Source organism: Amphibalanus amphitrite, unplaced genomic scaffold, assembly GCF_019059575.1.
Source record: "Amphibalanus amphitrite isolate SeventyFive unplaced genomic scaffold, NRLGWU_Aamphi_draft 000170F_arrow, whole genome shotgun sequence".
NCBI classification, from domain to species: Eukaryota; Metazoa; Arthropoda; class Thecostraca; order Balanomorpha; family Balanidae; genus Amphibalanus; species Amphibalanus amphitrite.
The window spans coordinates 831,120-847,035 of NW_024881665.1; the positions used below are offsets into that span (position 1 = coordinate 831,120).

The window sequence follows — 15,916 nt, forward strand, 5'->3', positions numbered from 1 at the left end:
CGGTGTGGAACCCTCAGATGCTTCAGTGTGAAGCCCTTACCAGTGACGTACCCAAGGGGGGGGGCCACGGGGGCCATGGCCCCCCCTGAGCGCCGAAGGCGCTCAGGGGGCCCCTCAGGCCCCAGGATATTTTTTTAAACACTGGATAAAACGTCTTTTACTCGGAAGAAAAATTGATATTTAAGTTTCATTTATGTGCCCTGGTTACCCGAGGGTCCCATGCAGTCATCCAAGGGCCCCTAGTTTCCTGGGCCCCTGGTCGCCTAGGGGGCCTCTGGTAGCCGGGGGCCTGGTCTCATGGGGGCCCCTGATAGCCTGTGGCCCCTAGTCGCCTAGGGGGCCCTGATAGCCGGGGGCCTGGTCGTATGGGCCCCTGATAGTCTGTGGCCCCTAGTCGCCTAGGGGGCCCTAGTCGCATGGGGGGCCTCTGGTCGCATGAGGCCCCTGATCGCCTGGGGGTCCCTAGTCGCCCAGGGGGCCCCTGGAAGCCGGGGGGCCTGGTTGCATGGGGGCCCCTGGTTGCCTGGGGCCCCCGGTCGCCCCTAGTCGCCTGGGGCCCCTGGTCGCCTTGGGCCCCTGGTCGCCTGGGGGCCCCTAATTTCCTGAGGACCCGCTGGTCACCTAGAGGGCCCCTGGTCGCCTGGGGGCCCCTGGTAGCCGGGGTCCTGGTCTCATGGGGCCCCCTGGTCGCCTGGGGCCCCTGATCGCTTTGGGGGCCTCATTAGCCCTTGGTCGCCTGGAGGGCCCTGGTCGCCTGGGGCCCCTAGTCATCTGGGGGACCTGGTCGCCTGGGAACCCCTGGTCGACTGGGGGGCCCCTGGTCTCCCGGGCCACCTGGTCGCCTAGGGGGCTTGGTCGTCCGGGCTCCCTTGGTCGCCTGGGGGCCCCTGGTCGTCTGAAAGAACGCTTATCACCTGATTGATCCCAAATCATCTGAGTGGCTATTGGCTACTGGATATAAGTAGAGACTGGAGTAGGCACTCATCTGAAGGAGCCAATATCTTTCACGGTGCCGGAGATATCACAGAAAAACAAAAAGGCTAAACTGAATATCCCTCAACCTTGGCCCCAAAGGCGTCATTGGCTAACACAGGGATGTGGGTCGATTTGCAATCGCATTTCCTCCTAAGTCCTATTCCTCCAATTAATACAGGGTGTGCCAGAATTACCCAATCATTTATTTTCTGGCTAAAAGTACAATTGCGCTCGATTCCTAGTGAAACATATAATAGCCGCGTTTACATAGGGCTAGTTGCCACTTGCCAGATAGTGGAATTCCGATAACGAGACATTTATTCCACACTATTATGTTATATACCTATCATCCGGAACTGGAGAATGTTCGGTAATTGAGGCGCTCGCTCATAAAATGCCGTGCGTTTCATGCACACTCCTCAAGCAAAAATATTTTTACTTTCCAATTTTCCACATTTTCTCAAGGCTTAGACCGTTACAGAGACCGTTTTAACCCTCGCCGGACCTATTGGTTTTCTACATACGCGCCGGCCGAGGGGGGGGGGGGGCGGGTACGACCCCCCCCTCGCCGTTTCGCCCCTGGTGGAGCTAGCGCGTCGCGGAAAAAACGAGCGTGTGCGCCGTTACGAGACGCAGAGATTGGTACCCGATTTTAAGGTCCTAGGTCAACCGGTGACCTCTGAGGTCAGGTCAAGTGCCCCAAGGTACGGTTCAGTTTTTGGTGAATAACTTCGCAAAAAACGGCCGCAGAGCGCCGATTTTGGCAGCATCGTGTTCGTCTCGCTCAGGCGCGTCGAATGATATACTTTTTGTCCGGGTCAGGTCAACTTGGGGTGTTGACCTCAGGTCAAGGTCAGGTCAGCACCCCCAGGTCACGAAGTTGGTCGAAAGAGGTCATGTCGCATATCATTCGATTCGGCAGGTCTTCCTGAGTCCAGTGGTGGCTTTCCCGACTCGCTAGCTCAATTTGATCAAGAGTTATTGACGAAAAACTAATATGACCTTGATGACGTCATAAATGACGTCACGCAAGGTCAACATTGCAAAAGTGACGCATCTAACCTTGCAAGGAGTGCATAAAATCACGATTCTGTGTGCTTGAGATAGTTGGAGATCGTTCCCGGCGCCAGAATAGCAGTTTGAATTTTTCCCCATTGACTTATAATGGTGAGGTCACGAAAATGACCTGACCTCATATGACCTTTAGGAAAAATCCGAGATATACAAGTTGTGGGACTCATAATGGATACTAGATCCTGCAAGTTTCATTTCCCTGTGACATCTCCTCTGGCAGTGAGGGCGTTGCGAAGTTGCGACATCTGAAGACCGTGCAGAGGTTCACTTATGACGTCATAGGTCAGTGACCTGACCTGACCTAAAAATGCGGTTGGTGTCAAAAGATGCGGCTTGGATCAAAGGTCAGGTATGCCAAGTTTCAGCTCTCTATCTCCAGCGTGTTCGGAGCTATCGCGAAAAAACCCTATGGGGGGGCGGCACCCGCCCCCCCCTCGGCCGGCGAGGGTTAACCCTCGCCCGTAAACGGCGATCTGCCACCTTCGCCCATGCAGGGGGGGGGGGGGGGGGTTGGTGCGACCCCCCCTTGGCGTTTGAAAACGGAGCGTCGTAGAGCTTAGCGGAAAAGACCAACGGATTGCTCTCAACGAGATCTCGCGATTGGTGGTATATTTTTTGGTCCTAGGTCAACATTTGACCTACTTTTGACCGGTCAAAGGTCAAATTTTTCGGAAAAATAGACTTTTTCAACTTTCCGCGGCGATTGCGGCAAAACGGTGGGAGATATCGACTTGAAACCTTCACCATCGTGTTCCTTGGTCAATTCTCTATCGTTTGGTATGTATTTCGTTTCCCTAGCTCTAAAAATGGCGCGTTGGGAGCGCCGGAAGTCGGCAAGGTCACAGTCGGCGGCAGAAATTCGAAAAATCAAAATTTAAATTTTTGAAATCTGATTGTATTTTTGGATTTGGGAGGTCCATTTGCTCCCTATAGAAGCTAATATTGCTGCATATTCCCATCGAGGTGACAAGAATTAGCAAAATAGTGGTTCGGGCGCTTTTAAAAAATAGTACCGGACGCTGTTCCTCTTGTGACGTCATAGCTCCGTGACCTGACCTGACCCGGTCAAGTTTCTTATACCATATGATAGCCAATACTTGCCCCAACATGCATGCGAAGTTTCATGACGATCCATCAACCGATGTCCGTACCACCGGCAGGAAACCTCGGGCGTTGGCACTCAGTTTGTGAAAATCCGGCCGGAGGCTGTTCCCTTTGTGACGTCATAACTCCGTGACCTGACATGACCCGGTCAATTTTTTTTTATCAAAAGATGCGCAAGGTTTGCCCCATAAGGTACCCAAAATTTGGCGGCGCTGCGCGCCGCCGTTTTTGCACTATTTCCGAAAAACCTCAGGGGGGGGGGGTTGCACCAACCCCCCCCCTACATGGGCGAGGGTTAATTGACTTTGATGAAGTTGAACGCGAGAAATCACAACCAAATGCTACATTAGGTTGTAAAGAACTGAATTGCGTTTTCCCACACACGTAGCGTTTTCTCACCTACGTCATCTGCAGGAGAGACCGGACCCTCTATGCCCCCCCCCCCCCCCACCACCATCGAAAGGTTCTGCATGACTCCCGAGTCCCGGGGGCCCCCGGGTGACCTGGGGGGCCCCTTCGAAAGCAGGTGGCCCCCTCCTGGGCGAAATCCTGGGTACGTGCCTGGCCCTTACAATTGCTGGTGTGGAGCTATGAATGCGCTGGCTTAAATCCCTCAGAGGCCGGTACATGGACATCAGAGCTAAGTGAGAGCTTGTGTGGTGCCTTCAGTGGCCTTGTGGGGAGCCGTAAGACATAAACATGGTGCTCTCAGGAGCCGGTGAGTCCTAGAGAGTCACCGGTGTGGGGCCTTCAGAGCTCGGAGATACTGGTGTGGGGCCCTCAGAGGTGTCGGTGTGGGTCCTTCAGATGTACCTATAGAGCATTGAGATGCACAGGTGTGGTGGCCCACAGAGGCGCCGGTGTGGGGCCCCCAGAGCCACCGATATATGGCCCTAAGAGACACTAGTATGACCCTCAAAGGCGCCGCTGTGTGGCAATCATAAACACTGGTGTGGAGCCATCACAGGCGGGTGGAGCCGTTAGAGGCCGGAAAGGGCCCTTAGATGCCTACAAGGAGCCTTCAGAAGCCGGCGTGGCACCCTTATGGGTATAAGCGTGTCTACTTAGGAGCCCTTGAGGTGCTCTCATGAGCTCTGTGGGGCCCTACCGAGCCGAAATATGGCCACGGCCAGTTGCCGCCGCATGGCTCTTCGGACTATCATTCTCAGGGGCCTCATCTGCCTAGTTTGAATAGAAGGGCCTCTCAGACCATCAGTCTCATGGGCCTCCTCTGGCTAGTATAAATAGAAGGGCCTGTTAAACCATCAATCCTAGGGGCCTCCTCTGGTTAGTATAAATAGAAGAGCCTCTCAGACCATTAATCTCAGGGGGCTCCTGTGGACAGTATAAATAAAAGGGCCTCTCAGACCATCAGTCTCGGGGGCCTCCCTAGAAAAGTGTAAATGTGGATAGAGGGCCCCTCAGATTCATTAGGAGTGGACCTCTCTGACTATCAGTCTCAGGGGCCTCTTGTGGCCAGTATGAATATAAGAGCCTCTCAGACCATCGGTCTCAGGGGCCTCTTCTGACGTGTGGATAGAGGGCCCTCCCAGACCACCGGTTTCAGGGGCCTCCAGTGGCCAGTTATATGAACAGAAGGGCCTCACAGCCATCAGCCTCGGGGGCCTCTTCTGACTGGTGTGAATATGAGGGCCTCTCATACCATCAGTCTCAGGGGCCTCCTCTGCCTAGTGTGAATATAAGGGCTTCCCAGGCCATCAGTCTCAGGGGACTCTTCTGACTGGTGCCGGATTGAGGGACCTCCCAGACCGAAAGTTTTGGGGGTCTCCGGTGGCCAGTATGAATAGAAGGGCCTCTCAGTCCATCAGTCTCATGGGCCTCTTCTGTCTGGTGTGATTGTAAAGGCCTCTCAGGTCATCAGTCTCAGGGGCCTCTGACTACAGTGTAGATGGATAGGCCTCCCAGACCATCAGTCACAGGGGCCTCTTCAGACTATTGAGGACAGAGGGGCCTCCTCTGACTAGTGAGGGTAGGGGGCCTCCCAGACCACCAGTCTCAGACCTCTGACTAGTGTGGATACAGGGGCCTCCCAGACCGCCAGTGTCAGGGGCCTCCCCAGACCAGTGTGGATATTGGGGCCTCCTCAGATCCACTAGGGCCTCTCAGGCCATCAGTCTCAGGGGCTTCGACTGACAAGTATGAACAGAGGGCCTCCTTGGATCCATCACGGCCCCTTGGGGTCCGTGGATGGGGATTCGTGGAACTTATTTTTACCGAGTTTGTTTATTCTGGAAGGTGACGACGTCCTCTCAAATCGAGACGAGGGGCCTCGAGTAAAAAGTGGGTGGGCCAAAACACATGGTTGCCCCCCCCCACCTCGAAAAGTGGGTGGGCACTTGCCCACCTGCCCCCCCCCTGTTCCTACGCCTATGGGATTAAGTCCTTCACAACGCTCAGCGATGTTCAACGAGGTCTTCCATACCTATGTACAGGGTGATTTTTTTTTACTTGTTAAAAAGTAATGAGGTCTAGTGGCGTTAAAATGCAAATATATGTTGCAAAATTATATACCAGGATGACGAGCATTCTGGGACATTTTGATTTCATGCAGACACGATGTGAAGGAACGTCCATCGTGTATTTTACTTGTGCTTGAAGTTACCCCCTATCTCACCGACACGAATCAGCCCGCCTGAGCACGTGTTGAACAGCACCATGGACTCCCATACTCATTAGGCGGACTGAAAAGGCTCCTATCGCCCATTTTCAGCTCTGCCAGATATTTCCACTGTTTCCTTGGTACATCTGCCATAGCTGGGTCCAAAAACTAGAAGTCTAGGGATGGCAGGTCGGGGATTTTGATACTGGCGGCCCTGGTGGTGTCTGATTCGCTGTTTTTCTTTCTCCCTGAAGACTGATTCTTCAGAGGCTGCACATACGCCAGATGGACCGTTTGAAGGTTATTTATGACTACAAGCTTGTTCGTGCGTTATTTAACCCTAGAACGCCTAGGGGGGGGGGGGTTGTATCAACCCCCCCCCTGAGGTTTTTTCGAAGTGCACGCTAAACGGCTTGTCGTAGCGGGCTGAAATTTTCCATACCCTCTGGGGCAACCTTTGCGCATCTTTTGCCGAAAAAATTGATCGGGTCATGTCAGGTCACGGAGTTATGACGTCATAAGAGGTACAGCCTCCGGCCGGATTTTCACAAACTGAGTGCCAACGCCCGAGGTTTCCTGCCGGTGGTACGGACATCGGTTGATGGATCGTGATGAAACTTCCCATGCATGTTGGGGCAAGTATTGGCTATCATATGGTATAAGAAATTTGACCGGGTCAGGTCAGGTCACGGAGCTATGACGTCACAAGAGGAACAGCGTCCGGTACTATTTTTGAAAAGCGCCCGAACCACTATTTTGCTAATTCTTGTCACCTCAATGGGAATATGCAGCAATATTAGCTTCTATAGGGAGCAAATGGACCTCCCAAATCCAAAAATACAATCAGATTTCAAAAATTTAAATTTTGATTTTTCGAATTTCTGCCGCCGACTGTGACCTTGCCGACTTCCGGCGCTCCCAACGCGCCATTTTTAGAGCTAGGGAAACGAAATACATACCAAACGATAGAGAATTGATCAAGGAACACGATAGTGAAGGTTTCAAGTCGATATTTCCCACCGTTTTGCCGCAATCGCCGCCGAAAGTTGAAAAAAGTCTATTTTTCCGAAAAATTGACCTTTGACCGGTCAAAAGTAGGTCAAATGTTGACCTAGGACCAAAAAATATACCACCAATCGCGAGATCTCGTTGAGAGCAATCCGTTGGTTTTTTCCGCTAAGCTCTACGACCTTCCGTTTCGAAACGCCAGGGGGGGGGTCGTAACACCCCCCCCCCCCTGGTCGTTCGTGTTATGAGAAATGGCCTGGTCGTGCGAGGGTTAACGTCTTTCTGAGGTATCTCCTTGATCATCGTATGCTTCGAACTGCCTCAATGCTTCAAAATCATCGTTTTGTGTCGTTCCTAACTGAACGGCAGTGGACCATGCGTGCCCGATTGGTGGGACATTTTCAGGCTCCATTGGGGCCGAGGCCGTCGGTTAAAAGGGACAAATGATGACACCATGCAAAATGTCCCAGATTTATTTGTCACGTGCACTGCTTTTTTGCACGCGATTTTTCGATTTAGGGACCACCATTGACGTTTACTTTTTAACAGTTAAAAAAAAATCACCCTGTATATCCGCCGTTTGCGCCAAGGGTGGAGGCATGTCAAGCACCTGTCTGTCTAACACTGATAATTGACGAGCGTAAGTAACGGGTGTGCACTTAGTTTCTGGAAAAAAAGATTGATCATCCGTATCTTTAAAACTATAACTATAAGTGTTAAAGGGACCCTCCCACCTTCAAAAAAGTTCATCGATTGACATGAATATACATTCTTGGACGATACCGCGAAAACGAAATATTTCTATCGAGAGTTTTCGAAGGATTTCATGCACGAGGCCTTGGCCGAGTGCATGAAATTCTTTGAAAACTCGAGATAGAAATATTTCGTCGCGGTAGAGTCCAAGATATTATTTCCTGTATGTTTCTTAATATCCTTCGTTATCTGCTTAAAAAGGCCGAAATATGCATAAATAAAATACTGTAACAATAACTACACGTTAGATACTGAAATACTGGCAGATCTAATCACTTAACAGTTCAGCAAAGCTTACAAATTTTCTTTAAAACAGAAGCCCTCGATGAAATCAAGCTATCCAAGAAAACCATCCAAGAAAACGTCTCGCGCAAAGTTTCTTGGATGGCTGGATTGCATTGCAAGACTGCATCAAACATACAGGAAAGTGATGTCCTTTGGTTCGGAAAGATCAAAAAGGAATATCTACCAAATTTCACCGAAAAATATTCACTGGTTTTCAAGATATTAGGCTTTTACTTTTGTATACTTTTTGGGATCTCCGCTGTTCCTAGCGACTTATTTGGAAGCCATAATTTGGCAGCCTCGAAGTGCGGCAGACGTTGCGCGCAAAGCAGCGTATACCACCACGTATTAACGATGGTTTTAGTGTAAGATTTCAAAATCGTTAGATCTCCGCTGACGTCACCAATTCTAAGGGGGCATTCCGATGCATTAGCCCCTTAGAATCCGAAAACTTCAAGTTTGAAATTCCATATCTCCGAATTAAAGCATTTTTTCGATGTTGTGAGTGCCCAAACCGGTATTTGCAGGCCATGGCCACAAATTTGGCTATCTCAACTTAAGGTGGGATGGTCACTTTAAGTGTCCAAAAATGGGAACGCTGAATAGTTTCACTCTCAAAACACCTAATCCGAATGAAAATCTACTTTTTTCCTTTCTTAATGAGTGTAAATGGCAAAAAGCCTGGTAGGATGGGGGCGAGAAATGATCGAATGCACCATAGAATTATAAATAAGTCACACAGAGCGTCCTATATACCTAAAAGAAATTCCCCAAAACGATCGTGCCTAAAAAAACGAAGGCAGAAAACACGTTCATGACGTTCCTTAAAACAACGCTAAACAGCTAGCATCCAAATAAAATATGGTTTTCAGGGCTGATAAAACCAGTAAAACGCCTTTTGGGCGAAGAACGAGCGAGCGAGATAGTGAGCCCTGCACGTGCGCAAGGGCGAGAGGGTACTTCCAACGGGCTTGTGCAAAGCACCCTTCTAACCGGCCGCTAGCGGTGTGCCAAATTTGAACGCAATCGGCCCGGCCGTTCCTGAGATCTGGAAGCGGCATTCTGCACGTGCGCACGTGCAAACGGGGTCCAAACCAGGGTATATTGTCCAAACTGACTTTTGTACGGCACCCTACTAACTGGTCCCCAACCGTGTACCAAATTTGAGCGCAATCGGCCCAGCCGTTCTCGAGATCTGGGAGCGCCCCCTGCACGTGCGCACGTGCAGTAGCACCCCAACCTTAACACATGCAGATAGATGAATTATCTGATGGAGACCTAACTGTGTACCGAGTTTCAATTCAATCGGCCCAACCGTTGTGCCGTTATTGAGGTTGCAATTTTGGGGGTTCTTAAAAAATGTCCAACTTTACCACGCGTCACGTGCGGTGGTTGGCAAGAATGCATGGTGGCCATCACACCACAGAACTTTTACGTCCAAGTGACATTCAGTAAAGAAGACCGCTTGTCAATCGGATGTCCCGTTCCTAAGATATTAGCTTTTGAAGAGCGTCCCCACGGCCGGCCGGCCGGCCGCTCATACTCGGGATTTTGCCTTAATTCAGTACCAGTATAGCGCCTTTTGGGGCGACTAATGGAGCGAGCGAGGGGGTGAGTCTTGCACGTGCGAAATTTCGAGTAGGTACCTCCAAATGACTTGTGCACGGCACCCTACTGACCGGTTTCTAGCGATGTGCCAAATTTGAGCACAATCGGCCCAGCCGTTCTCGAGATCTGGGAGCGGCACCCTGCACGTGCGCACGTGCAAAATGGGTCCCAACTGACTTGTGCACGGCACCCTACTAACTGGTCCCTAACCGTGTGCCAAATTTGAGCGCCCTCGGTCCAGCCGTTCTCGAGATCTGGAAACGACCCCTGAACGTGCGCACGTGCAGCAGCACCCCAACTCTTCTGGCACATGGATATGCAGTGCCTAGTGGGTGCCTACCTACATGCCAACTTTCAGCGCAATCAGCCAAGTAGTTACCGAGATATTGCAACAATTACAAAACTGACACCTCTTCGTTTTGCACGTGGCACTTGCATAAGGGGTCACCCACATGCATCGGGAATAGTCCAATACTTGGTAGAAGGAATGAAGCTACCCTACAAAAATTACCGCGTGTAAATCGGTCAAGTGGTTGCTGAGATATAAGCCTCGCAAAAGCGTCCGCACGGCCGGCCGGCCGGCCGCTCATACTCAGAAATTTCCGTTAAAGGTATTACCAGTATAACGCCTTTTGGGGCGACTAACGGAGCGAGCGAGAGGGTGAGCCTTGCACGTGCGAAATTTCGAGGGGGTACCTCCAACTGACTCGTGCACGGCACCCTAATAACTGGTTTCTAGCGATGTGCCAAATTTGAGCACAATCGGCCCAGCCGTTCTCGAGATCTGGAAGCGACACCCTGCACGTGCGCACGTGCAAAATGGGTCTCAACTGAATTATGCACGGCACCCTACTAACCGGTCCCTAACTGTGTACCAAATTTGAGCGCAATCGGTCGAGCCGTTCTCGAGATCTGGAAACGACCCCTGCACGTGCGCACGTGCAGCAGCAACGTGCAGCAGCACCCCAACTCTGGCACATGGATATGCAGTGCCTAGTGGGTGCCTACCTACATGCCAACTTTCAGCGCAATCGGCCAAGTAGTTACCGGGATATTGTAACAATTACAAAACTGACACCTCTTCGTTTTGCACGTGGCACGTGCATAAAGGGTCACCCACATGCACCGGGAATAGTCCAATACTTGGTAGAAGGAATGAAGCTACCCTACAAAAATTACCGCATGTAAATCGGTCAAGTGGTTGCTGAGATATAAGCCTCGCAAAAGCGTCCGCACGGCCGGCCGGCCGGCCGGCCGGCCGCTCATACTCAGAAATTTCCGTTAACTAAGGAAAGACTACGCTCGCTTCGCTCGCTCCGTAATGAACTCGCTCGCTCGCTGCGCTCGCTTGCTCGTTAATACATCTGAATATTTTTCAACCACTAAAATAGAGTTTGCATTTCACGTTCCACGCAGTCGTCCGCCCCGACACCAATTGTCAGCAAAATCACCGCGGGACCGTCTGCGCGTTCGTTTGCATATGTCAGCGTGTCGCTAGTATGAAACTTCATCACCGGACAGAAATTATTATACTTGACGTCAAAATGTAAAAAAAAATTCTCCATTTTCCTTAACCCGCGCCCCACTGGGGTCTGCGTATAACGCGCCCTACTGGGGGGGAGGGGGAGAGGGCTCTTCATAGCCACCCTTTCTAACTCCAAAAATACTGGACCGATCGTCAAAATTCAAACGGTATCTGATAGCCCCGGAAAAACTGTCGAACGAAACCTAATTTCATTGACATCCAGGTCACTGATGACGTTACAGGTCAGGTCAAAGTAAAAATTATCAATGTTTGGCTTCTTCACATTTTGGGCTCTGGCCGCCGGCTTACGAGTCAGATCAGGCTTATTTTTGGTTTACGCACTCGATAACAGATACTTAAGATATCCTGAGGGTACTAAACTTGTGCTTTGATTTTCAGGTCAGGGTCAGGTCATCACAGGTCACGGAAATCATATCATGCATCGGTCACGTGACACATGTTTTATGGTCCATTTAGGCCATATATTTCTAATTCGATGTCGTTTGTGTCATTCGAGGTCATTTTGAGTTGAATTTAGCTTAGGTCAGGCCACTTTCATGTCAAAAAAGGTCAAATCTAAAAAATAACATTTTCCAATAAAAAAGTTATCTATCGGATGCAGTGTGAGCTCAGGAACACGATGGTGCTATTTATGTTGGTGTACGATGTCAAATACGTACTGAAAAGTTTATTTGAAAAATTTAGGTCGTTTTGAATTTTTTCGCTATAAATCTTATAACTTGGCCATTTTTGAAGATATCTGGCAAAAACTTGCTAGAGTTAGTGATTAGCATGTGTTCTATCACCTATATTCCGTTTGTTTTCGAAAAGTCAGAAACTTTTGGGAAAAAATGTAAAAATATAAATTTTGAATTTTACTGCATATAGTTTTCAAAAAATTCAAAACTTTTAAACTCCGAGATGGCTGTATAATAGCGCAGTCTATTCTAAGTCCTCTCATGCAAAGAAATTGGATCTAGCTTAAAACTGATCTCTTGGGAGCGATTGCCGTGGTTCAATGTTTTGCTCCGAAATCGGCCGAACATGACGTCACTCTGGCGTCATTTCCGGCCGACCTATGGTAGCTACGAAGTTCATATTTTGACACAAGGTGTCAAATTGTTGCAGCCGAAGGTACTGAAAGTGTGGCGTCGATATGTCATGCAGTTAACCCGCGCCCATTAGGGCTACCGGCGGACCCTACCACCCGTAGGGGGGGGGGGGCCGTTTCAGCCCCCCTAAGATCTCGGAAAGTTACCGGCCGATTTTCAAAATTCAAACGGCGTTCGATAGCCCCACCCGGGAACTACCTTGTGACCAAATTTCATTGACCTAGGTCAAACCGATGACGTCACAGGTCAGGTCAAAGGTCAGATTTTCACCGTTCACAGGCAATTCAAGAAATGTGCTGTGAAAGCGAGTAAATTGATAATTTATTGAAAACCATCGATGGTACATTGTTCGTCAAACACATACTTTGCTATCTGAGGTCACTGATACCAGGTCAGGTCACAGCGAGGTCAGGTCACCGGGGGTCACAATATGAATGTGTCGTGTGATACATGTTTTATGGTCCATTTTACATGACAAATGCGATTATGTGGGTTAGGCAGCCTTTGGGGCCAGCCTAGGTCACGTTTTGGTGAAGGTCAGGTCAAGGTCAGGTCAAATTAGGTCAAATTTCGAAGTTGATATTTTTGCATAAAATGGATATCGATTCGATGCAGCTCGTCACGGGGAGTCTAATGGTGGTCTTCGTTTTGCTCTACGAGTTCTAGAATTGCCAAAAATTGAGTTTGAAAATTTGATGTCATCATTTTTGAACAGTTTTTTCGCTATAACTTGGCCAAAAAACGAGGTATCGATCTGAAATTTGGTATGTAGATAGAAGACGGTAGGCACTATCACATTTATTCCGGTTTTTTCGAAACTCAAAAAACTTTTTGGATTTTTTTTTGCGAATATATCCAAAAAAATGTTTTTTGATTTTTTGGGGTCAAAACTCAAAAATTTCAAAAATTCGAGATAGCAGTTTTGTAGCCCTGTCAATTCTACACCTTCTATGTCTTGATCATTTTTCTGTATCTTCAAAGCTGTAGTCCTGACAGGTCTTCTCGCGAAGGTCTTTTTTCGGTCGAAAATGACAGAACATGACGTCACTCTGACGTCATTTGTGGCCAACCTATCATAGCCTCTGGAACAATTTTTGGTCACAATGTGTAAAATTGATGCCCGGAGGGGTCCTGAAAGTTTGGTGGCGATATCTCCAGCCGTTTAGGAGATATCGACCGAAAAGGACAGGGGGGGGCCGTTTCGGCCCCCCCTACGGGGCGCGGGTTAAGAAGTTATTGCAGAAAAACGGGAGGGAGTGAAAAAGTTGCCCCGGCCGGACCGGGGTTGGTTGAAAGTTACCCCGGCCACGGCCGTGGTGGCCGGGGCAGGTTCTCCACCCATGGTGATTGTGCTGATCCTTATTTTGAGAAGAGTTGGTAAGCCCGATTATCACGGGATTTGCATATATGCATCGAGTTGGGGCACGGGCTCAAATGCCTACCTACACATATTCGAAAATCCCCCAGCCCCAGCCCAGCCGGAAAGTCGGAGGCGCTCGAGCTCCCGATCAGTGCATCTTCTATAAACTCCTGTGAGCATTGAAGGCTTAACTTCTGTGAACCTTCGTGAACTCCCGTGACTCCCGCGGCTATGAGGGCTATGACGGCGTCCCAATCGCTCTACCTGTAACCTGCTGCGTCTTCCCCGATCTTCATACCAACCAACAGTGTTCCATCCCCCAAGCACCTCAAAGAAGTGAATTAGGATCCCTCACGGGGCTGGACTGACCTGAGGCACCCATGGCACTGGACTGACCCGGGGCACTGCGCTGACCTAGCGCACCCAACTGACCTGCGGGTCGGGCGTTAGAGGAACGCGAGCCGATGACGTTGACACCATCCAGGACGGAGGCTGGCAGGTCGACGGCCTGGTCAAAGGTCACCGGTACGGAGACAGCCGGACTGAGATCTCCGCGAGCCATCACCTACCGGGACACAGCACAATTTACCGAGCGGACACGGGGGGTAACACGCATGCAAACGATCTACCGGGACACAGCACATGACTGGCCGAGGACACTTGGGGTAACACGGACAACCGACTTTTTACAGCGCTTAGCTGAAAATACCCTCTCAGAATCATTTGCTTAACGTCTCTGGCATGATGCTGGTGACACATGCCTCGTAAAGTAGGAACAGTAAGCACAGTGACTAGTTTTGGGATATTTTTTGATGCATGTTCTAGCGATTTATAGGCCTAAACAAGACAGGTTGCGTACCTGATAGAACAATTCGAGTTTGGAGTCCAGCCGAGCAGTGAACAGCAGCGGTATATCGGCAGTAGAACCGCAGCGGAACTGCACGTCGGACATCTTCGCCAGTTGTAGGAACGCTCCCGAATTGGACGACCAGCCCGTCACCGAATAGGACAGAGTCTGTATTTTGTTTTCGTTGTGTCTTTGATTCTTGAGCTGAGGGATCCTGGCCTTAAAACATAAGAAAAACACATGAAAACATGTTTATCTTTGACCTCGCGAAATCATGTATGCAGTATGCATAATCACCCTTATAGAAGCACAATATGCATGCCTACATATCGCTGTTTCTTACATTAAAGGGACTCTCCCACCTTCAAAAAAGTCTATGAATTGGCATGAAAGTGAAGTCGCTCGGTTCAGAAAGAGCGAAAACGAATATCTACCAAATTTCACCGAAAAATATTCACCGGTTTTCAAGATATTAGACTTTTACTTTTGTTTACTTTTTTGGGATCTCCGCTGTTTCTAGTGACTTTATTTTAGAAGTGCGGCGTTCGCGGCAGATGTTGCGCGCAAATAGCATATACCACCGCGTGCTACAAAACGTTTTAGTCAAACATTTAAAAATCGTTAGATATTTGCGCTGACGTCACACATTCAGAGGGGTATTCCTAAGCATTAGCCCCTCTGAATCAAAATGCTGCAATTTTGAAATTCAATATTTCCGATTTAAGGCATTTCTCGATGTTGTGAGTGCCGAAACCGGTAATTGTGAGCCAGGGACCCCATTTTGGCTATCTCAACTCAAATCTAATGTTAACTCGCGCCGGGCCGGGGGGGGGGGTGTTTGAACACCCCCCCCTTGCGGTTTTTCGCAGATATCTCAAAAACGGCGGCGCGGAGCGCCGCCGTTTTTGGCACACCTGTTTGTGCATCTTTTCCGCACATGTTGTGAAAATTTCAGACCCAGGTCACCTTAGGTCAGGTCACCAGGTCACGCCAAGTGACCTCACCTCAGAAAAAATAAGAATGCTCGTCATAGCTACACCGACTGAACGATTGCCTTGAAACTTTCAGCGATTGATAAGAGCAGCACTATCTATAAAATGTATATCTCGGAATTTTGATATCGGTGACCTAAGGTCAGGTCAATTTTGCGGCCTCTCCATTATAAGTCAATGGGAGAAAACTGAAAAGCGTCTGTTTTGCACGAACGCTATTTTAGACACTCTCAAACATCGAGATGTAGGTAAAATAGACACACTGAGCCAGAAAATGGCAACTGTGACCCCTCGTTATGTCCCCGAGGTCATCTCAGGTCACGAACAGAATCTAACAGTTTTTCGATGATAACTTCTGATAGAGGCGTGCTAGAGCGCTTAAAACGCCTTAGATGTGTTCGGCTCGACGTTGCGGATCGACTGATATGCAACATGACCTTTTCCGGTCAGGTCATGACCTTGACCTGAGGTCAAATTTTCAAGTTGACCTTTCAAGGTCAAATTATAGTTCATTCGACGCGTCTCGACGAGAGGAACACGATGCTGGCAAAAGTAATGTCATAGCTCTTTTGAGTCAAAAGTTATTGCCGAAAAAACGTTCTTCGTAAAAACGGCTATTTTTGGAGTTTTTGCCCTCTGGAGGCTAAACCGTT

The 15,916-nt window shown here is 49.4% G+C and overlaps 1 protein-coding gene across 10 annotated transcripts in view; it reads right to left on the reverse strand.

The window, feature by feature from the left end:
* LOC122383711 (alpha-2-macroglobulin-like) overlaps positions 1-15,916 on the reverse strand; it is a 148,532-nt gene that overhangs the window by 99,652 nt on the left and 32,964 nt on the right. For all 10 annotated transcript variants that reach the window (XM_043370435.1, XM_043370428.1, XM_043370430.1 and 7 more), the window contains exons 11-12: positions 14,284-14,490; positions 13,857-13,989 (exon numbers count right to left, since the gene is read on the reverse strand). In XM_043370435.1, the coding sequence (XP_043226370.1) occupies positions 13,857-13,989; positions 14,284-14,376 (226 nt within the window). In that variant the 5' untranslated portion in view covers positions 14,377-14,490. The remainder of the gene's footprint in view (positions 1-13,856; positions 13,990-14,283; positions 14,491-15,916) is intronic.